The sequence below is a fragment of the Notamacropus eugenii genome, chromosome 1 (genome assembly GCF_028372415.1).
Source record: "Notamacropus eugenii isolate mMacEug1 chromosome 1, mMacEug1.pri_v2, whole genome shotgun sequence".
Lineage (NCBI taxonomy): Eukaryota > Metazoa > Chordata > Mammalia > Diprotodontia > Macropodidae > Notamacropus > Notamacropus eugenii.
In genome coordinates, this window is record NC_092872.1 from 641191020 (window position 1) to 641215125 (window position 24106).

Sequence of the window (24106 nt, forward strand, 5' to 3'; positions counted from 1 at the left end):
TTCTTGTCACCATAGTAATTTTCTACAGGCAGTTTGTTTTTTTTCACATTGATTGCTCATTTTCCAGCCTATTACTTCACTTTTAACTCTTTGTTAAAATAGGTCTCTGTTCCCAGGGTGGAGGGTGCATTGTCCCAGCTTCAGGGGTTTTGGGCAGCAGTTTTTGGAGATACCTCTAGGGACTTGTAAAAATTTTCATTTCTTCCAAGGTGGTATGATCTAAGAAGAGGTGTGTTTACTACCCCTCTGGCCTGAACTCTGGTCTGTGAGCAACCACAGGCACTCTTTTTTGTCCTGTAACTTTGAGGAGGGTCCCCCCCTCCACTGTGGCCATAAGCTCTGCTGTGCTAGTGCTCCTCCTCACCTTGGGTGAAAGAGAGGTTTGACCCTTTTTTCTTTCTCTTAGGCTAATTAAGTTGGTGGACTAGAAAGTTTAAGCTATAGCTAAACGTAATTTTTGGCATTCTATTTGACTTTCAGATATTTGTAAAATAATCAACAGGTCAAAGGGGAGCTACTCAATTCAATGCAGATGTTTTATATACATATGTGTGTATTTATATATATGTATATATGGATCACAACATGTATTCTATATATGTCTGTGTATCTATCTGTCATTTATCTATATAAATACTATTTTTTTACATTTGTGTTTAAATCAAGACCATAAGATTTTGGATTCATAATGATAAAATACTATGTGTGAAATATGTATATATATGTGTGTATATATATATATATCAGTTAATGTTTTAGTCACTTCCTTAGAGAAGATAGCAGTTGTTTTCTCCTACCAAAAACTTCCATAGAGAAATTTTCAAAATTCTTTAGTCACCCGTAAATTGATTTGAAAATCATTGATTTTACTACCTTTAGGGGAAAATAAATTTTGATTATATATTATTTGAAAGTAATTAAATTGTATTTTCTTTAAAAGACTCAAAAATTCAGGCTGAGTTTCCTCTAATTCTTTCACATTAATGAGGCTAAATTATTTAAGAAAGGTACTTATCATTAGATCTTGCTGTTAAGCAAGAAGTAAATATGGGAAGTATATTTTGTTACCATGATTCTTTATGCAGCTGGAAATAGTATCTGGATCCAGCATGACATGCAGATTAACAAACTAATCTGAATACTAATATGGTTTCATACAGTTTACTTTAAAGCAAATGTATTGCTTTAAATAAGGTAATAGTAACTATACAACCTTGCAGCTTTCATTTTAATTGGACCATCTTGTATTTAGGAGATAGTAAATGATTCTTATTACGAATATATACATACATATATATATATATATACACATATACATGGAATTAAAATGCAATAAGCTTTAAAAATCAGAACTATCAGTTTGTAATCTATTAAAAATTCAAAATATGAACATTCCTTCTACCACCTTTCTATATATGACAATCCGAAAAAAATACAATTTACAGTTTTTCTGCTAGAACTCATCCTTCTTTGTGGCAAAAATAAATAGTAATGCAATAGAATTATGATTACTTGTTTTACTTTATTTTGCTTCTCAAATACTACTAGTAACAAATGATTCTTTCTGAGACTTTTACTTTCATTAGTAATCAAAAGTAATTAATTGACCCCTTTTAAACTTTTTTATTTTATTGGACGGAGATTCTTTCTGCCAGCAGATGTCTTTCTGCTTGACTGAATTGCACCTCTGGTCTTTAAAGAATACCCTACATATTGAAGGTAAGTCATCTCGACCAGTCTTATTTTTCTTCAAAGAAAAATAACAAAATTGAAAACAATTAATACCAAAGCCTAGAAACTCTAATTGAACAGTAATTGTTTTTTCATATTAAAATAGCTTACATTCATATAAGCTTTAATGTTTGTAAAATGCTTTACATGTGTGAACTCATTTGAATTTAAAATATGTTCATAGTATTTATAAATTAACTTATTAAGTATTATAGAATTGCTTCTTATGATCTCAATTAGAAGTGTTTATTTCAACTTACATTAGAGTAGAATTTTCAGTAGTGAAAATTAATTTTATTGTGACTGATTTATTTCTGTTCTTAAGATCCACATTTCCAGTTGTATTCTGGGTTTCCCCTATTAGCTAATTTTTATTTATTAATATTAGTAGGCTAGCTGATAATAGACTAGTAATTTGATACTAAAATAACATTTCAAGCATTTGCAGGGAAGATACCTAATTATTATTACATTCTTTCATTTTCTTAGTATTTTCAGTGTTTTGGGTAGAAAAAAATGCTTTGCAATATTACAGAATAAAGCCTAGGTTTCTAGCATGTTCCATTAAGAAACAAGTATTTGAAATTATTTTCTTTAATTCTTTGAGTTTCCCCCTAAAAAACAATGTTTTGATTTTTTTATTTAGGAGGGCAAGCTTACTTTATTAACCTGTAATTTGGTGGGGGGTAACATACAAGCTTAAATTAAAACCATAAACTTTTGGATTCATTAATGGTAAAATAGCATATGTAAAAACTACTATTTTTGCATAATGTCAAAGACATAAAACTATCTCCTCCTCTTATTTCCTACTTTTGTGAGAATTAGGCTTTTGGAGTATAAATAGACCAGTGAATCTCATTTGTTGTTTCATATAGATGAGAAAGTAGTCACACTTAAGAACTACTTCTGTGTTTGTGGTGAAAGTCACATCAAAAAGCCACAACAGTTATTGCTTCTTTTACAACTTCAGTAGTAATATTAGTGCAAGTTATTTTGTGTTAACTTTAGTTAGCCATGCTTACATATTTTCTAATGTTTAAGTACTTCAAATGTTTCAACATTTTTGATTAATTGGGAGTAGAAAGTAAAAATAGTATCAGGTATATGATGTATACCTTGTTCATGACAAGATGATTCTTCTTAATGGATGAAAAATAAGTTAAAAAAAAGATAGCTAATACTTAAATGTTTCTTTTTTGTGCAGTAAGAAATTTATATGTCTTTATACACACACATACACATACACATATAAGCATTCAAAAAGCCATAACTGAATGTCTGCTAAAACATAGAAGTATTAAATTGAGATGTAGATATTTGTGGTACTGAAGTCACCTAACATAAGGATTTTCAGTAAGACATTTAAACTGGGGGTGTCGAAAAGATGAATGTATGCCCTTGCTGTTTTTTGCTGGTGGACGCTAATGACAATGTATCTTAGAGCTAAGAGCTGAATTTAAAAAAATAATTCCATTAAGATTAAGTTTTCTGAAGAATATTTCCTGTCATTCAGCTTCCTCATTAAAATTAATTTTAATTAAAATATTATTCATCTGTTGCTAGGATTTACGTGTTACTAATTCGAATGAAGTGTTGACTGATGCAATGCAAGCTAGTGGTTGAGAAAGCCTGCGCATTTTATTGCACACAGTCTGAAAAATCAAACTTGCTTGGATAAGTCGATGTACTAGAGATGTAGTTAATGCTGTGATTCATAATGCTTTCATGGAATGCCCAAACAGTGGTATTAACATAATATCCCTATATTCTTAGCAGGCTGAGTGAGGTAAATAGAGAGGCATATTATTAGCACCTGTGTGTAAATAGAGAAAGCCGTATGTGGAACTGTTTAGGAACTTTTCCAAGTTCATGTAACAACAGTATAAGAATGGAATCCAGTATTATCTGGAGGACACTAAAGACTATATTTCAGAGAAACATGGGAAAATAAGGGTTTTTTTCTCTCTATAAAAAGAAACATTGAAATTGTATGTAAAGTCTACAAAGCATATTGCTCGTTTGTGATTCTTTAGAAGTGATAGAAAAGTTTCACAGGCTGAGAGACATTCATTTTAGCTATAGTACACAGAACTCATGATGGTGTTTGTACCTAGAACTGGTACTGTCTCTGGACTTGGTCATCAGCTGCAGGGCAAGTATGTACAGGTAGACTGTTCTGGAGTTAGTTTGTTCTCAAAACCTAAAATATGTTTCTCATCTAAGACTGTGGCTGTATAAATAGCTGTTTAGAAGGAGCTGGAGTTCCTAGGGCTGTCTGTGACCTGGGTAGTTCTAACTGAGCTGAAGTAAATGATTAGTTTTGAGGTAGTGGCTTTGCTTAGCCTTATGCCAGAGACCTAGTATTTGGAAGTGGGAATTTGGCTTAGTTTCAAGTACTGTAATTCAGATGTCAGAGAATTGGGGGCTCTCTCTGCTTGCTTCATTTCTTAGACTTTCATATTAAAGCTTAGGCAAAAGTATAGATATGAAGTTTTAAACTCTTTGGAATAAAAATACTTTACAAATTTAAGCAAATCGAAATAAATTGCTTCATTCAACACACAAGTACGATTGTGACAACCTAAGTACAAATAACTGCTGTAGTTTGACAAGAGAAAAGTTGTCAAAGTTGCATTTAGTCACTAGGGGGCAGTCCACACTGCTCCCAAGTACATTAACAGTAGTCCTTTTGTCACTATGGAAGGACAACTTAGGTTACCCAAAAGAAAACACAAGCTGATTATTTCAGTACAGGAGTTGAATGGAAGAAGATATACCCATATATATATATATATATATAAAAGAAATGCGCCTTTAAAGTTAATCTGCTTTTCTGTCATTAAAGTTTGAGATAGTCAAATGCTTGAGAAATATTAACTCACCATTCAAAACAACCCCATCCCAGTCAGTTCTGTAGTTAGATCTATAGCAGTAGATCCTAATTTGAGTGACCGTTGGAAGTTCATTCTCCTTAATCCAAGGCAACCCTGGGAAGTTTATTTCCTACCATGTCTCCCTCCATTCCTTCAACAAACTGGCTATAAATATCTGGATGACCACATTGTTGGTGCGCCTTCCCTGAGGTATTCAATCTGTTACAGGACAGAATTAGTATGGATCCAGGAATCCTGAACTGAACTAGAGCAAGGAGGATCTCAACCCCAACCAGCATTCTCTCCAGTCATTTGTCTTTATTCTTAATTGGCTGGTTAGAATTTTCTTCTTGGGTTTTCTTCTGGAATTTCCCCTCTAAAATCCAATCTGACTTAGTTCTTTTCCCCCAAAAGCTGTTTACCATAACTTAATGTTATTTCTTCTCATTATTCAGACAGAGACATTGGAATCTACCAGTATTATGAGAAGAAAGAAACAGGTAAACTATTAGCTATTTTAATTAAATATACAATTAACATTTAAATTACATATCCTAGATGATAAAAAAATGAGAACTTTAGAACACCATCCATATTATCTCTGGGAATGGCTCATTCAGGAAAAGTGTACTTTATTTACCTACAAAATCTCAAAGTTGGTATGTTTTTCATAAAATATAGTCTTTTTTAAATGTGAGATAGCATGAAAAATTTATATTTTTATATTGATCAGACTGATTGCTGGACTGTCCAGTCATTTCTATTAATTGATATCCCAGTAGAGGGCATCATAAACGCATAAGACTACACCTATGCTGTGCTCCTGAATCCTCACCTGGTATCTGAAATTGGCATTTCTGAGTGAATGATCAATTTTCTTTATCTGATTAATCCTGTTAATCCTAGAAGTTTCATGATGGGCCAAAAGGTCTTTCCAGCTAGAGTTACTTCCTGTTTCAGTCCAGGTTAAGGTAGAGCTTGTGTGGGCATCCCAAGTGCTTAGCTTGGTGGGTAATATGTTGTTTCCATAGTTCTGTTGACAGACTGACTCAGCTTCTGGTCAGGATTCAGTTGCAGCTCACTTCACTATCTGATGAGATTGGAGGTCCACCTGTTGTCCTGAATAAGCCTTCTTTCACTACAAATTTAAGATCTCTCTATGAAGTGAAAACAAAGCTGTCTTCTCTGTAGATGTGTGTTTACTTTATAATAATTTTAAAATCTTTATCGTAATTTCATGGCAAAAATTATAAAGTGGACTACTAAACTTTTCCTGCTTCTCCCTCCCCGATAGTTTTACCAACAGATCATGGTTACTTAGAAGAGAAGCTGCAATTGGCAGAATGTAAGCATCTTTTATGTTTTTTTAAAGAATCGCTACAAAATTGTCACATTTTGTTGTTGCTCATGTTTCTGACAGAATTATTAAATAACATCCAGCTTTATGCATAAAGATATTTCTCCTCCTGGAATAATTTTTTGTTTTATATTCACAGATTTTTATTGCTTTAATGAAAGAAAACATTAATAAAAATCATGTCTTAGATCTCACTGATTTAGTCAATTAAAACCTATGCCTTACCAAAGTTTGAGTAGCTCTATTTTATATTTATTTCATATTTTATATAAACATAATAATATGCCTATTAACTGTACTCATGACATGGATTTATGTTGACTTTTACTCTCATAGTGAAGGTTTTATATTGTTAGTACTGTTAAAATTTAACGTCTCTGTATTCACACAAATTTTAAAATATGTACTTTCTAATTATATAGTAATACAGTTTAATGATTGTACAATAAAATTTTGAAAATATTGAAAATTGAAAAATAAAAATACCTGAAACTTATTTTACTCTCATTTAGAATGAGAGGGGGCTGCCGTATGCAACTTTCCAAAAAATTTAATATTGACTGCATCACAAATATTCAAGTTTATTATACTTAGAATAAAATTGATTTAGAAAAGATAAACAGCAAAGTGGTTTTACTACAATAAGTTAGCTGCCACAATTGACTATGTAACTCTGCTACCCTGTTATTTAGAATTATAACTAGGTAAATAAAGAATATTTTTATCCATTTTTATACTAAATATATAGCATCATAATGTATTTAACATGTATTAATTGCTGCTTTTTAACCAAACTGATTTTAATTCCTTGATGTTTATAATTTTTAAATGTGTGTTTCTTACAGCTGAATTTCATTTTTAAAATCAGTGCTTTTAAGACAAATTGGGTCTTAGAGATTTTTAAATATTTAAAAATACTTTTTAAGAAAGTTAACTTGTTAAAGCATAAGAATGTTTCTAACTTTGTCAGTATTTTCCATTTAAATCTGGCTTATCCTCAGCCATTGATTTTTCTGGTTGGGTATAAGTCCAACTTTTGATACCAAATTTTCAATTAATCCCAGTTTTGCATTTATTAAAAATAAGTACACATGTGACAGTTGTATTCATTAATTGATTATCTCCTTTATTATATGAAAATAATGTATTTGAAACTCTGAAATGACCATTTTTGCCCTGAATTTTCCATTTGTGTAAAGTTAATTAAATTTTAAGAAAGAGTCAGATACTTGTATCTTAATGAACTCAATTCTCAGATTTGGGAAATTTACGCATTGCCTCTGAAGACCAAATATGTAGTTGCCATTATAAAATTTTAGTTACTGATATCATTACCTGTTAAAATCTGGTTCCCATAATGAAGCTTTTTAAAAGGTTATCATTTGACAGTGGAAATGAAGCCTATTTCATCTCAATTATATATATTCATTTTCAATTTTATAATCTTTCAGTTAGCAGAATTTTTTCTGTATCGATTTAAAAAAAGTCACATTTATCTAAATGCATTCCATGTTTTGTTTGCTAGCACGAGATTATCCTTGGATACTCCAGAATCGACGTCCAGAAAAACTTAGAGATACTCTCAAGGAGTTGGAGGTACCTTTCACAAAGTTTTAAAAGACTGACAGCAAACAATCCTTGTTGTAAACTTCTTTCAGCAGTTTTAATTTTCATAAAGGATCAGTCCTTCAGGTGATGATAACTTTGCTTTTGTCCAATGACCAGTTTCCAAACAGATGCATCTTTGTTTGTGTGAAATGCTAATCTCCTCTGCTTGAAAATCACAAGCACTTTAACTGGTAATGACACTATGTATGCATGTATATATGTATGTATGTATTTGTGTATGGAGCAGCCAATTCTCCTCTCCTTTGTTTTTCTGTGTCATTTAGGAGCTGATGGAAAATAGTCGATGTGTATGGAGCAAATGGAAGAGCAAATACGTCTGTCAGGTAAAACTGTATGACATGATTTCTTGATGTTCAGCCAATGGAGCCGAAAATTGTCATTCATGTTCCTTCTTAGGTTTTAATGTTAGTCTGTGGAAAAAAAAAACTCCTTAAAGGGGAAAAATGTCATAGTTTAGGTTTTATTTATTAAGGAAGGAATACAAACTAACACAAGGCAATCAAATTGGCTGTCATTCCCATTAATCAGTACAGTTGTACTGGTAGGATAGGAGCTCTCAATGTCTAAATGTGAACAAAATATTTTAAAATATTATATGGAGCCTTAAACATTTATTAACAAGACCCTGTGTTCATGATTAATGATTATGCTAGATGACAGAAAGCTGTTATAGTATGGCATATCTATGGGGGAGGGAATAAGCATTTATTTAGCTCCTATTGTATGCCAAGCTCTGTGCTAAGAGCCTTACAAACATTATTTCATTTTGTTCAGTAAATATTAGCAGCCACACAATGTTTAGGGAAAGAACAAGTGGATTAGGGCTGGACCTAAATGAAGAACTCCTTGGAGGTGTAGTTTTAGGAGCCATCGGAGCACCTTGAATTCCATGTCAAGGTGAATCTAGATCCAGAATACAGGAAAGGTCCCAGTTAATTAATTGTCCTAATTTATCATTGATCATCACATATTTCCAATTCTATGAATAAATGCATCGACTTTGGTCAAAGGGAGCAGATTCCAAAAAGTCCTTCTACTTGTAAAATGTGTACCTGCCTGTAGTCTCTCTCTTTTTTGATTCTTCGTTGTTGCATTCATAACACAAAGAATGGTGCTGTTGACCCTATGGGTCACCCTGTTTCAACTAATCAATGAACAAGCATTTTTTAAGCATCTGCTATGTCCAGGGACTGTGCTAAGAGCCGGGAAAAGGCAAAAATGGTCTCTGTCGTCAAGGAACTTACATTCCAACGAGTAAGACAACATATAAATACACTATAGATACAGAAGAGGTGAAAGGTAACACATGAGAAAGATACAGGAAAAAATTACTGTCAGCCTAGCCATTCTCTTTGCAGCTTTTGTGGTGGTTGATAGATGTCTGTAGTTCCACTTGTGTTTGCCTTTCACATTTGGGGACGTTTTAGGCTCGTTTGTCGTAAGTTGTGATTTCCTTTAGGTAATTAAAGAGTGACTATTTCTTAGTGTGAGTTACTTTGACATGCTTAATATCCCCTTCAGCCTGGCTTAGTGGAGAGTGCTTTACCTGAAGTCAGAAAATCTTGGCTTCCAATCTTGCCTCAGACATTAACTAACTTCATGGTAGTGGGCAACTCGTTTAACCCCTTTCTGAGCCTCAGTTGCCTCATCTGCAAAATGAGAACAGCAGCACCTACAGTAGTTGTTGTGAGGCTCAAATGAGAAAATGTACACAGTGTTTTGTAAACTTTAAAAGTGCTGTTTTAGTTTTGGCTATTATATTTATTATTCTCTTAGGAATGCTGCTTAAAACAATGAAATAAATAATTTTGGAGCTGGCATTTCCTAAACTGTGTTCCCTGGAGCCCTGGTGATATAAAGTAAGCTCTGGGAGGGCCAGGACTACCTTTTGCCCCTTTTTGTATCCTCAGTGCTTAGGATAGTGCCTGCCACAGAGTAGGTACTTTATAAATGTTTATTGAATGTGTGAATGAATGTTTGAAAGGAGCTGTCCACCACAGTGCTGAGTTTAGAGTCAGGAAAACCTGAGTTCATATTCTGCCCCAGACACTTAGTTGCTGTGTGCCTATGCACAGCTTGCTCTATCTCTGTTTCTTGGTCTGTAAAATAAGGGGGTTACATTCAGTGGTCTTTAAAGTCCTTTCTAGCTCTAAATCTGATTCTTTTATCCCATCCTCTTCCTGGGTGGTGGTGCAGTAGAAAGACTGCTGGTCCTGGAGTCAGGAAGATTTGAATTCAAATCTAATCTCAGACACTTTATAGCCGTGTGAACTCGGGCAAGTCACTTAACTTCTGTCTGCCTCAGTTTCCTCAACTGCGAAATGGGGATAATAATAGCACGTACCCTCCAGGGTCATTATGAGGGTCAAATGAGATATTTCTAAAAGCGCTTGGCACATAGTAGATGCTCTATAAATTTGTATTTCTTTCTTCTTTCTTTCTCAGCTCAGCACAGCCCCTTGACTCCTATCCCCACCAAACTTTGTCTGTAACTTCCACCTCGAGTATAAATGTCCACACGATGCACCCCAGCCACCTTCCTTCAGTTTTCTAACTGACTCCTTCCCTACACATTCCCCTTCGTCCCCCTTCAAAAGAGACAGAGAGAAAGACACAGACACAGACTCAGAGAGAAAAAAAGAGAGAGAGGAGGAGGGGAGAGATCGAGACCAAGAGAAAGGAGGAGAAGCTGACGAAGAAAGAACATGCAGCTCCGACCCCCTCTTTGAGGTTTATATTTATAAACACTTGGGCTCTGTCCATTTCATAACTTTGACCCTGGCTAATGCAATTGACGCCCCACCTCCTCTGGCCTGGACCATGACACCTTAGATTTGCACACTATTTCACCATATCTCACTGTGTTTATTTTTGAAGGAGATGATTTTGTCCCATCCCTACATTTCAAGCCCCAAAGTATTTTCTTTCCCAATCAGTTTGGGAAATACTGCTGTAAAGTCCTTCAAAAAAGCTTCATTAAAATCTCAGTTTGAATGTAAATTCTTTCAATTCTAGTTCCCAAATCTATTCCAGAAGCATAGAACCTAGTGAAGTTCAAAATGTAGTTCTTCACTGCCATTACTCACCTTGAAACTAGTCTCAAAATTATTTGACCAGAGGGCAAGACGGCCACCTCTCATCAGGGGTGTGTCTGATTGCCTCCGCCCTTGACACTAGGGGGGAGGTTGAAACTTGTTAGACATGTCGAAATATGTAGGGCAGCATCATGGTTCTTCCTAGATATATTTTGCAGCATTTTAATTTAGCAAGCATGTTTTTGAAAGTGCAGGCTAATAGAGTATATCTGTACAGCTAAGTTGTTTTGTTTTGTATGTGTTTGAATACAACTCCTCTCAAAACCTTTTTAGAATTCGGTGGAGTATAAACTCTAAATAAACACAGAACTGTTTCAACTCTGCAATTTGACTAGGTGTTTCCAGGTTTTCATGATTTTCATCAGTCCTACAATACCACTCTTTTGAGCTGTTGAACCTTATAGTGCATAAAACATTAATAATTATGTGACAGTTAAATAGGAGATTTGATATTTGATCATAGTGTATACTTAAGGAGGTTTCATTTTATTTCTATGACATGGTGATAAGCTAATCCTAAAATGAGTTTTTTACTATCAACAGATTTTTGATGTATATTTTAGTAAAAAACCAAAACCACTTGAACTTTATTTAATATGCTAAATACATGAAAGTAATAATATATCATCTTATAGACCCTTAACACTTTTCATCTGTTTTTGTGTACTTCTAGAAATGATTGTACCTAATCAATCTCTAAACTAATGAGTCTCTTCTGTCCTTAAAAATCATTTTTAAGCTACATTTCCAGAACAGCCTACTGATACTCTCAATAAATGTGTCTCCAATTGCCTTCAGTTCCCTTCTTTTAGTAGGTCCTCTGATAGGATGAGGATTGAGATTCTGCAGCTTCCAGGATAACATATTATGATATCTTGCAATGTCAGTCAGAGCCAATAAGTTTTGATTCAGTTTAGGACAAGAGTGATAGTTGGCGACTAGGGTATTTTTTCTAGTTTTTAGGAAAGTTTTCATCGAATGTCTACAGGCTTCTCCTCCTTAAGAAAAAAAATCAAATGAATGAATGAATGAATGTGCTAAAAATTAGGGCCCTCTCCCCCTTCTGAGCCATATTTAATTAATTCTTCAGCCTCTTCCCTTCCTTCTCACCTCCTCTAAATAGCCAAATAGAGTTTGTTTAGTTGATCCTGGGGATCTTCTCTTTGGAGATCCCTATGTTTCCTAAATTCACCCATTTAGAGAAGAAAATAACAAAGGTAATAGCATCGAGTATTTCAATATATGTGGTTTGAGCAAAGTTATTTCCCCATTAAGAAACAAAAAGAACAAAGAGGTTCAAACAGCTGTCACTGTTTGTGCCCCCAAGGACATGTTTAAAGCTATGCTTCTAAGCCTAAGGTAGTTACATACTTTTCCTAGTTTGAGATGTACTGCAATATTTTATGTAATCAGATTGTCTGAGTTTTTATCGTGGTGGTGGTTGTTCATTCATTCAGTTGTGTCTGACTCTAGGCAACCCTGTGCACCATGGGCTTTTCTTAGCAAAGATACTGAAGTGATATGTCATTTTATTTTTCGGTGGATTAGGGCAAATAGCAGTTAAGTGACTTGCCCAGGTTCAAAGCTAGTGAGTATTTGAGCCTGAATTTGAACTCAAGTCTTCCTGACTCCAGGTCCACCTCAGTAGGCACTCTAGCCACCTAGCCACCTCCATTAGAGTTGTTAGCCTTCTAATAATAATTCAAGGATCGATACATAGGATTAACTTTTTTTATGGATGATTTTTTCTTGAACTTTTCTGTTTTGTTGTTGAATCGTTTCAGTTATGCCTGACTCTTTGTGACCCCATATGGGGTTTTCCTGGCAAAGATACTGGGGTAGTATGCCACTTTCTTCTCCAGCTCATGTTACAGTTGAGGAACTGAGGCCAACAGAGTCATACAGCTAGTAAGCGTCTGAGGCTGCATTAGAACTCACCAAAATGAGTTTTCCTGACTCCAAACCCAGTGTTCTGTCCACTGGCCACCTAGCTGCCCTGAACTATTTTATTACTCAATATATTCTGGTAATTTTGACAATAACTAATAATTATAAAATACTTTAAGGTTTGCCAGATGCTGTGTATTTAGTGATGCTCACAACAACTTTGTGAAATCAGTGTGACAAATATTTACGGATCAGGAAGCTGAGGCTCAGTAAAGTCAGGTTACTTGCCCAGAGTCATGCAGTTAGTCCATGTGACAGGCAAGATTTAAATCTAGGCCTTGCCTGATTCCAAGGTCGGCTGTTTTTCCAGAACATTAATAAGAATAATAAACATTTATATAGCATTTGAAGGTTTGCAAAGCTCATCCATCCAGGAAGGTAGATCATATAAATTTTATTATTCTAATTTTACAGTTAAGGCTCTAAGTAGCTTGCACATAACTCCACAGCTAAGAAGTATCTGAAATCTGAACTTGAAAGCTGTTTTCTTGACTTTAGTTTCTGAATTCTTTCCACTGTACCACACTGTCTGTTATCACCAGCATCATCACCAGCATCATCATCATCATGACGCATTTTAATGTAGAAAAAATGTTGCATGTTCAAGACTACAGGGAACCATAGGCATGTATCGGAATTGTTGAATAATAATAAAAATAATAGTCTTGCTATTCAGAAAATATGTTACTTTACCTATATTAGTGCTTTCAGGCAAACTTTATTAAACCATGTAAGTACATTTAGCTTATAACTGCTTATAGGTGGGCTATAATCTTGTTGTCCATTTTACATCACCTTCTCTTAACATCTATTATAGTTTTGCAGGTACAACTATATTTAATTTAATTTGGTTCAACAACAAAAATGATGAAGTGCCTATTGTGTAAAAGATAGAGTGTTAGATGCTAAAGATACGAAGGCAAAAACACCTAGTCCTTGACTCCAACGACCTTACTTGAGGGGAAACAGCCTTTCTACACATCTAAGTAAATGGAAGGTAATTTTAGGATGACCTCCTCTAGTCTCTCCTGGAGGAAGAGGAAGGTCTTCAGGTAGGAGATGCAATGTGAAGAGAGCCTTGAAGAAAGCTAAGGATTTTAATAGTAGAGGTAAGGAGAGAGTGTGATCTGGGCCCATGGGTAGAGCTTACAAGAATATACAGAATGATATGGGCTGGAGAGTTTGAGGAACAGTAAGTTGACCAATCATGATGGAATATTTCTAAGTATTATGAAATATGAAAGGATTGAAAGCAGATTATGTTGGGCTTTAAACACCATGCTGAGGTGTTTGTATATCATCCGAGGTGCAAGAGGGAGCCACTGAACATTTTTGAGCAGAGAAGTGAAGTGATGTGATTTGAGAAGATAATTTTGATAGCTTTATGGAGAAATTAAGAGCAGGAAGATCTTTCTGAAGGCTGTTAGAACAGTTTAGGTGAAAGGTGATAGGGCAGTGTAACCAAAGTAAGGCAGCAGCAAGTGTGAATGAACAGAAGAGCCTGGATACAAATGTTTTGGGGGTAGAATCAATAAAATTTGACAAATGATTGAATATCGAGCAAGGAAGTGAGTAAGGTAGGAAGGTAAATTTTACAAATTTGTGTGACTAGAAAAATTGTGGACCTCAACAAAAATTGGAGGAGAAGAAAAGAGCTGAGCACAAACCCTGGCGAATATTCACACATAAGGAGCCAAAGAAGAAAACTTAAAAGAAAAGAATAGATGGATAAGAGAAGAACCAGGAGCAAATAATGGTATAAAAATTGTGGGAAAAGAAAGTGTCCATGAGGAAGGAATGGTTTGTAGGGTGGAAAACAGTTTGAGAAGTCAGAGAGGACAAGAACTCACAAAACCTGTTGGATTTAGCCAAGAGATCATTGATGTCTTTGAAGGGAATAGTTTCAATAAAGTTGTGAGTTGAGAAGACAGATTGCAATGGGTTGGCAAGCAAGCCCAGGTTGCACCCACTATCTGTGGGTGTCCCCTAAGGATCTGTCTCAGGCCCTCTTCTCCCTCATATTGCTTTGTGATTTCATCAGCTCCCTTGGATTCAACCAGAAGATGATTCCCAAGCTAGATATCTGGTCTCTTTCCCAAGCTCTAGCTATGTCTCTGATATATCTTGAATTGGCTATAGCATAGATATCTTAAACTCAACATGTCCAAAATAGAACTCTTTATCTTTCCCTCAAAATCCTCACCTCTTCTCAGTTTTCTAATTACTGTTGAGGGTACCACCATTTTTCTAGTCACCCAGGCTCACAACTTGAGAATCATCCTCAGTTCCTCACATGTGCTCAGGCAACAGTCAATAAGCATTTTATAAGTACTTACTATGTGCCAGGTACTGTGCTAAGTATGAGAGATATAACTGCAAGCAAGAAGAAAGACAATCTCTGGTCTTAAGGAGTTTACATTTTAATGGAGGGGAAAACAGTACATAAAACAGTGCTGAAAGGGATGGGGTAACCCACATGAAGACATAGTAGCAAAGTCAGCAGAGTCTGAAGCATTGGGGCTCCAGAAAGAACTCAACAGTAGGAGAAGGAGACTGTCCTAGGGGAGGGAAATTACAGGGTGAGGAGGCTTCTTTGTCATGGTGGCAAAGTCAAGAGAGTCAAACAGTTATCAAGTCTTGTTACATCTCTTTTCTGTGTCCGCTTTCTATTCATACAACTACCACCCTAGTTCAGGTCCTCATCATCTCTTACCTGGTCTATTACAATCGCCTTCACTTGGTCTTTCTGCTTCAAGTCTTTCCCCACTCCAATCCTCCATCTTCCATTTAGCTGCCAAAGTGAATTTCCTAAAGCTCAGGACTGACAATGTCACCACCCCCTACCCCCAGTCCCAAATCATAATCCAGTATCTCCCTGTTATCTCCGGGATCAAATAGAAAATCCTCCCTTTGGCATTTAAAGACCTTCGCAACCTGGTTCCTTTCTACCTTTCTGATCTTTCACTTTACTCCCTTCCATCTGTCTATGATGCAGCATTACAAAACTAAACAGCAAGAAGACTCCTCAGATAACAAGTACAGTTTGTGTGCAACTATGCATCATTACTTTCTGTTAGCAATGAAAAAGCTGTTTAGCATTATCTTCATTGACATGTTTGCAGTCATATACATCGTTCTTTTGGTTCTGCTTTTTCCGCCCTGCATCAAATCATTCAAGTCTTCCCATGTTTCTCTGAGACCTTAAATTTGTCATTCTACGTAATGCAACAATGTTCCATGTCATTCCTACATCCCAGTTTGTTAAGCCATTCCTCATTGTTGGGATTTTTGTTTTACCACCTATTTAATTATAAATGCTGTAACTGTGGATATTTCTGTGCATGTGAACTGTTTCTTATCATCCTAGATCTCAACTCAAACTCTTTCCATCTTCTTAAAGAATGAATCAGCTTTTTCCAGTCACCCAGGCTCCTAACTTAAGTGGCATCTCATTCTTTCTCTTAAACTCTGCCTCCACATATTTATTTAGTTGCCAAGTTCTACTTTCTTAGCATTTCTCCTCATATGCCCCTTCTCTTTTCTGACATGCTCACCACACTGGTGCAGGCTATGATCACCTCTCACCTAGACTCTTGCAATAGACTTCTAACTGATTTGCTTACCTCTGGTCTGTCATCACTCCAGTTCATCCTACTCTGCTGTCGAATTGATCTTTTCAAAGCATAGGTCTGACCATGTCACTACCTTATTCAGTAACTTCTAGTGACTTTATTATTTCCAGAATCATATACAAAATATTCTGCTTGTCTTTAAAGACTTTCATCACTTCACCCAGTCCTATTTTTCTAGTCGTCTTACACCTTACTTTGCTCCATATACTCAACAATCTAGTAACATTGTTCTCCTGGCTGTTCCTCAAAGAAAACACTCCATCTCCTGACTCAACATTATCATTGGCTGTCTCCAACGCCTGGAATTTTCTCCCTCTTCTTATTCATTTCTTGACTTCTCTGGCTTCCTTCAAGTCCCAAATAAAGCTTTGGCAAAAATCCTTCCCCTGTCTTCCTTTATCACAGTGTCTTCACTCAGAGATTACTTCCAATTTATTTTGCTGAAATCTTGTTTGCATATTTGCTTACTGACTTCCCCATTAGGCTGTGAACTCCTTGAGAGCAGGGACTGTCTTTTGCTTCTTTTTGCATCCCCAGCACTTAACATAGTACCTGGGACATAGTAGGTGATTATTAAATGGTCATTACTGGCTTCTTACCCTTATGGAAAGCTGTCTCTCTCTGGATGATATCATGTCCACTGGCCATCTATTCAATGTGGGTTATTCCTCTTTCATATTCTCTGATAAATGATGTTAGGTGGGACCAACAAATTTTACTCAACACAGTCACTTCCAGACTTGCCCATAGTTGCCATCACTCAGGAACCTTTCTTCTTTTGAGTTTCACTCCGTCTATATTACTCTATCCATAACCTTAATACAGTCATCTATCAGTTTCCATATTATTTTCCTTCATTTCTCAGTTAGTTCAGTATATAACTCACAATGTTTCTGTCTACCCCAAACCTCATCCTCATACTCAGGGACATCAATATACACAGTGATTACAGTATTATAAATAAAGTCAATAAAATTCATCAAAGAGTGAACAAAATTGGTACTAAAAGAGCATAGTTAAAAGTATACGTAATTTCTTTCTGTTAAAAATAAATAAATCTTAAATGTCAGTTAACAATCATTTATTAAGTACTTACTATATGCCAAGCAATCTTTATGCTAAGCACTAGGGATACAAAGAAAGGTTAAAGAAAAACCCCACCATATTATTTGCCCTTAAGGAACTCATTCTGTGGGGGAAATAACATGCAAAAAGTTGTACATACAAGTTATATACACTGTAAGTGGAAGGTAATCTCATAGTGAAGTCACTGGTGGGGGATGGGGTGGTAGGAAAGACTTCCTGTGGAAGGTGGGATTTGAGCTGAGTTTGTAAGGAAGGTAAGGGAAGCTAGGAGGGAGAGGTGAAAAGACAGGCATGGAGATAGCAGAAAAAATGCCCTGTGTAAGCTACAGAAGTCACAAGTGGCATGTATTATTGAATATAATCACCTTATCAGGTGGTAAGATATTGTTGTGGGGATAGTCATCATATGAGGTTTGAATGTTATTGATTTATGTCTAAAGCAAAATGTATTTGTAACTATTTCTTAAAGAGAAATCTAGGATTCAGCCCAATTTGTAACCAATAAAAGTGGGAGTTCTAGATGCTAGAGTGGAAAACAAGAATAGTAAAGAACAAAGACTGTAGAGGAATATGACTCAGCTACATAGGAGTGAGAGGATGGTGGAGATGGCAGGATAAAAGAATTTTTACTAGTGGCTCTTTATTGCCAGGGTTAAGGGATCAGGTGGCAGAAATTTGCTAACCATTGGTCAAAATAAGAGGCAACTGATCAGACCCCTGTGCATCAGGGTCCTTTGATGACTAAAGGAACATTGTTTTAGTAGAAGTAGAACTGACTTCTTTGACTATCCATACTCTCTAGCACCAAGATGCAGTGGTTGAGGCTGCATCTGGATCCATAAACACTTGTTGATTTGGTTTTCAGGGACAGACTGACCTCAAAAATAATGGTAGTTTCTTAGACTCATCGAAAGATGGTGAGAAATGTGGCATATCTAGGAAAAACCTCACTGTGAACTATTCATTTAACCCCTAGTCAGGATGGAAAGCTTTTAAGTTGACACCAGTGCTTTGGCCCTCTGAAATATGACATGGTTTTGGCTACCATTAGCTTGGGGCCTCCGGTAATACCTGCATGCCCCCATTTCACAATTATGAATCATTTCAAAACCATGAAACAGCCAAACAAGTATGTATATAAGATTTACTGTAAATCCTGTGGCATTTAAGATACTAAAAGAGATACAAAAATAACCAGAGGTATGGTTCAAAGCTAAACTATAAATTTAATTGGAGAGACAAAACAAAGAATAATTTGTGTAGTACTCATAGGTTCAACATGGCTGTTTTGGGATTATTATTGTTCAAATCTTAGTGGAATCCCACTAAATATGCCATTTTATTCTAGGCTTACCCAAAATAAATTGTGTAACAAAAAGTATTTAATTAGGACATAAAATGATGTAATTAATTAGGATGTCAGTCAAGGAGTAAAACAATTTCTGTACCCATACACAATTACTCAGTTAACAAATATTAGCACATGTTATATGGTAGACACTGTGCTTGGCTCTCGGGATAAAAAGACAAAAAAATAAATAATTCCTTCTCTCAAGAAATTTGTATTCGATCTGGGGAGACAACATTGTACGTACAAAGAATAGATATATTAGAAAATACAAGATAGTTAACTGCAAGGTGGTTAGGGAAAGAGGGTACTAGTACTTGGGAGATCAGGGAAGGCTCCATGTAGAAGATGAAGTTTGAGCTAAATCCTGAAGGGAAGGAAGGATTCTGTGAAATAGGGAAGAGGAGACAGTCTACTCCAGCCATGAGGGGATGGTCAATGCAAAAGTATCAAGATGGAAGACATTGCCATATGTGAGGAACAAGAAGGGGAGCAACGTATAATGAGGCTGGAAAGACAGTTGGTGCCAGGTTGTGAAAGGCTTTAAAAACCAAACAGAGACGCAAACAGGAACTGTGTGAACACAATTATAAACACTCCATACAAATAAAGCCAGACCTAAATAATTGGAACCATATTAATTGCTCTTGGGGCCTCCAAGCCAATATGATAAAAATGACAGTACTACCTAAATTAATTTATATATTCATTACTACATTAAGTTGCTAAATAATTACTTCATAAAACTAGAAAAAAATGTAATAAAATTTACCTGAAGGAACAAAATGTAGAAAATATTAAGAGAATCAATTTAAAAAAAAAACAGGAAGAAAAGGGGGAACTAACAGCACCAGATCTCAGACTGTGAGACCAAGTTGTGATCATCGAAACAATTTGGTACTCAGTAAGTAACAGAGAGTTTGATCAGTGGAACAAATTAGTTATACTATATATGAGAAGCAAACGAGCACAGTAACCAATTGTGTGATAACTCCAAAGACTATTGAGGTAAGGACTCATTATGTGACAAAAACTTCTGAGAAAATTGTAAAAGTAGTGTAGCAGAAACTATGCACAGAGCAACATCTCACCATATACAAAGATAAACTCAAAATGAGTATATGATGTAGACATGAAGTTTGATATAAACTAATCATGGAGAGTAGAAGAAAATTTTTGTCATGTCTGTGGAGAAGAGTTCATGAACAAAGAAGAGATAGGGAGGTTCACAGGAAATAAAATGGTTGATTTTGATTACATAAAATTTAAAGAAATTTCGTGCAAACAAAATCATTGCAGCCAAAATGAAAAAGAAGAGCAGAAAACTGGGCATGTGTGTGGAGAATCTTTGCAACAAGTTTCTCTGATAAAGTCTCATTTCTAAAATATTATGGGGAAGTGAATCAAATTTACAAGAATAAGAGTCATGAACCAACTAATAGTGAAAGGATATGAAAAGACAGTTTTCAGAAGAAGAAAGAAAAGCTATCAATAACCATATGAAAAAATGTTTTAAATTACTATTAGAGAAAGGCAAATTTAAAAGAATTTTGAAGTACCACCTCACATCCATAAAGCTGGCAAAAGAGGAAGATGACAAATGCTAGCGGGGATGTGAGAAAATAAATACGTTAATGGATACGTTGATGGAACTGTGAATTAGTCTAACCATTCTGGAAATCAGTTTGGGACTATGCCCCAAAACTATTAAACTGTGCATACTCTTTGACCTAGCAATACCACTATTAGGTCTATTATGCACCAAAGAGATCAAAGAAAGAGAGAAAGGACCTATATGCACCAAAATATTTATAGTGGCTTTTTTGTGTGTGGTGGTGGCAAAGAATTGGAAACTTGTGTGATACCCATCAACTAGGGAATGACTGAACAAGTTATGGTATATGAATGAGATGGAATATTATTGTGCTGTAAGAAATAATGGAGTGGTTTCATCAAAACCTAGGAAAATTTGTACGAACTTACGCAAAGTGAAGTGAATAGAAGCAGGGGAACAATATGTACAATAACAGCAATATTGTAAGTATGATCATTTCTGAAAGACTTAGTAATTCTGATCAACACAGTGACCCCCTGCAGTCCCAAAGGACTCATGATGAGACATGCTATCCACCTCCAAAAGGAGAACTGATGGACTTAAAGAGTGTAAAATTGAAATATATTTTCTTCTATTTTTTAAAATCTTTTTTGTACATCTATATATATTTGTAATGATTTTTCTTTTTCTTTTCTCAATAGATGATGAAGCTAGGGAAGGGGGGAAAGAATTTGGAACTGAAAATAAAGTAAATTTTTTAAAAGCCAAATGGAGGAGATGCTAGAGGCAACATGGAGACACTAGAATCTATTGATTAAGGAAAGGATGTATTCAGACCTGCACTTTTTTTTTATTATTATATTTTAATGTTTAACAATCACTGCCATACAATTGAGATTTTATCCCCCCCACACCTACCCCCCACTACTCCCCTCCCTCCCCACGACTGCATACAATTCTGTATAGGTTCTACATATACTTTCCTATTGAGTATATTTTCACTATAGTCATGCTATGTAGTCAGACTAAAATAAATGAAAGAAATCATATAACAAATCAAAACATGATACACAAACACATACACATACACAAACATGATCTGCTGCATTTTGTGAATGACTTCCATATTTCTTTCTTTGAGTGTGGAAGGCATTTTGCCTTGAGAACCACCTTTGGGATTTTTTTTTTTTATAAGAAGTTTTTGCGTTATTACAAAATTCCAAGTCTACCAGAAAAAAACTCTTGCACACTGTGGTCGTTGCTGTGCACAAAGTTCTCCTGGTTCTGCTCCTTTCACTCAGCATCAGGTCATATAAGTCCTTCCAGGCCTCTCTGAAGTCTTCTTGTTCATCATTTCTTATGGCACAATAGTACTCCATTACATTCATATACCATAATTTATTCAGCCATTCCCCAATTGATGGACATCCCCTTGACTTCCAGTTTTTGGCAACTACATAGAGTGATGCTATAAATATTTTTGTACATGTGGGACCCTTTCCCATTTTTATGATCTCTTGGGGATATAGTCCTAGTAGTGATATTGCTGGGTCAAAGGGTATGCACATTTTTGTAGCCCTTTGGGCATAGTTCCAAATTGCTCTCCAGAATGGTTGGATGCGCTCGCAGCTCCACCAACAATGAACTAGTGTTCCAATTCTCCCACATCCTCTCCAGCATTTATCATTTTCTTGTTCTGTCATGTTTGCCACTCTTATAGGTGTGATGTGGTACCTCAGAGTTGTTTTGATTTGCATCTCTCTAATCAATAATGATTTAGAGCATTTTTTCATATGATTATAGATAGCTTTAATTTCTTCCTCTGAAAATTGCCTGTTCATATCCTTTGACCATTTATCAATTGGGGAATGACTTGTATGATTATACATATGAGTCAGTTCTCTATATATTCTAGAAATGAGGCCTTTATCCCCGAGCTTAGCTGTAAAAATTCTTTCCCAATTTACTACATCCCTCCGGATGTTGGTTGCATTGGGTTTGGTTGTGCAAAAACTTCTCAGTTTAATGTAATCAAAGTTATCCATTTTGCATTTCATAATGCTTTCTATCTCTCCTTTAGTAAAGAATTCTTCCCTTTTCCATAGATCTGATAAATACACTATTCCTTGCTTCTCCAGTTTATTCATGGTATCAATCTTTATACCTAAATCATGTACCCATTTGGACTTTATTCTTGTGTACAGTGTCAGGTATGGGTCTATGCCTAATTTCCGCCACACTGTTATCCAGTTTTCCCAGCAATTTTTGTCAAACAGTGAGTTCTTATCCCAGAAACTGGGGTCCTTGGGTTTCTCAAACAGAAGGTTGCTATATTCCTTGCCTACTGCATCTTGAGTGCCAAGTCTATTCCACTTGTCTACCTCTCTGTTTCTTAGCCAATACCAAGTGGTTTTGATAATTGCTGCTTTATAGTACAGTTTGAGGTCTGGTAGCGCTAGGCCACCTTCCCAAGCATTTCTTTTCATTAGTCCCTTTGATATTCTGGACCTTTTGTTTTTCCAAATGAATTTTGATATTATTTTGTCCAGCTCTAGAAAGTAATTGTCTGATAGTTTAATTGGTATGGCATTAAATAAGTATATTAATTTGGGTAGAATTGTCATTTTTATTATATTAGCCCGGCCTACCCATGAGCAACTAATGTTTTTCCACTTACTTAAATCTGACTTTATTTGTGCAAAAAGTGTCTTGTAATTGTGTTCATATAATCCCTGGGTTTGTTTTGGCAGGTAGACTCCTAAGTATTTTATACTGTCTACCCTAGCTTTAAATGGGATTTCTCTTTCTATCTCTTGCTGTTGGACTTTGTTGCTAATATATAGGAACGCAGAAGATTTGTGTGGGTTTATTTTGTAACCTGCAACTTTGCCAAAGTTGTTTATTAATTCAAGTAATTTTTTACTTGAATCTCTGGGATTCTCTAGGTAAATCATCATATCATCTGCAAAGAGTGATAACTTAGTTTCTTCTTTGGCTATTCTTATTCCTTGAATATCTTTATCTTGTCTAATTGCTACAGCTAACATTTCTAGTACTATATTGAATAATAGTGGTGATAATGGACAACCTTGTTTCACCCCTGATCTTATTGGGAATGCATCTAGCTTACCCCCATTGCATATAATGCTTGCTGAAGGTTTTAGATAGATACTGCTTATTATTTTATGGAAAGTTCCCTTTATTCCTACGTTCTCCAGTGTTTTTAGTAGGAATGGGTGTTGTATTTTGTCAAAAGCTTTTTGTGCATCTGTTGAGATAATCATGTGGCTTTTGTTAGCTTTGTTGTTGATGTGATCGATAATGCTAATAGTTTTCCTAATATTGAACCAGCCCTGTAATCCTGGTATGAATCCTACCTGATCATAATGTATTAATCTCGTGATAAGATGCTGTATTCGTTTTGCTAAAATCTTATTTAAAATTTTTGCATCTATATTCATTAGGGAAATTGGTCTATAATTTTCTTTCTCTGTTTTGTCTCTTCCTGGTTTGGGTATCAAAACCATATTTGTATAGTAGAAAGAATTTGGGAGGACTCCTTCTTCCCCAATTTTCAAAAATAGTCTATATAGTATTGGAACTAACTGTTCTTTAAATGTTTGATAGAATTCACTTGTGAATCCATCTGGCCCTGGAGATTTTTTCCTAGGGAGTTCATTGATGGCTTGTTCAATTTCTTTTTCTGAGATGGGGTTGTTTAAGTATTCAACTTCCTCTTCTGTTAATCTGGGCAATTTGTATTTTTTAAAATATTCATCCATCTCGTTTAGATTATCGAATTTGTGGGCATAAAGTTGGGCAAAGTAGTTTCTAATTATTGTTTTAATTT

The 24106-nt window shown here is 35.4% G+C and overlaps 1 protein-coding gene across 3 annotated transcripts in view; it reads left to right on the top strand.

The window, feature by feature from the left end:
* The window catches only part of WDPCP (WD repeat containing planar cell polarity effector), a 375521-nt gene that overhangs the window by 95636 nt on the left and 255779 nt on the right, over nt 1-24106 (top strand). For 2 of the 3 annotated variants that reach the window (XM_072635424.1, XM_072635427.1), the window contains exons 3-7: nt 1635-1719; nt 5063-5107; nt 5902-5952; nt 7490-7560; nt 7857-7916. In XM_072635424.1, coding sequence (XP_072491525.1) covers nt 1659-1719; nt 5063-5107; nt 5902-5952; nt 7490-7560; nt 7857-7916 — 288 coding nt within the window. In that variant the 5' untranslated portion in view covers nt 1635-1658. The remainder of the gene's footprint in view (nt 1-1634; nt 1720-5062; nt 5108-5901; nt 5953-7489; nt 7561-7856; nt 7917-24106) is intronic. The other variant, XM_072635425.1, reaches the window with a different exon arrangement.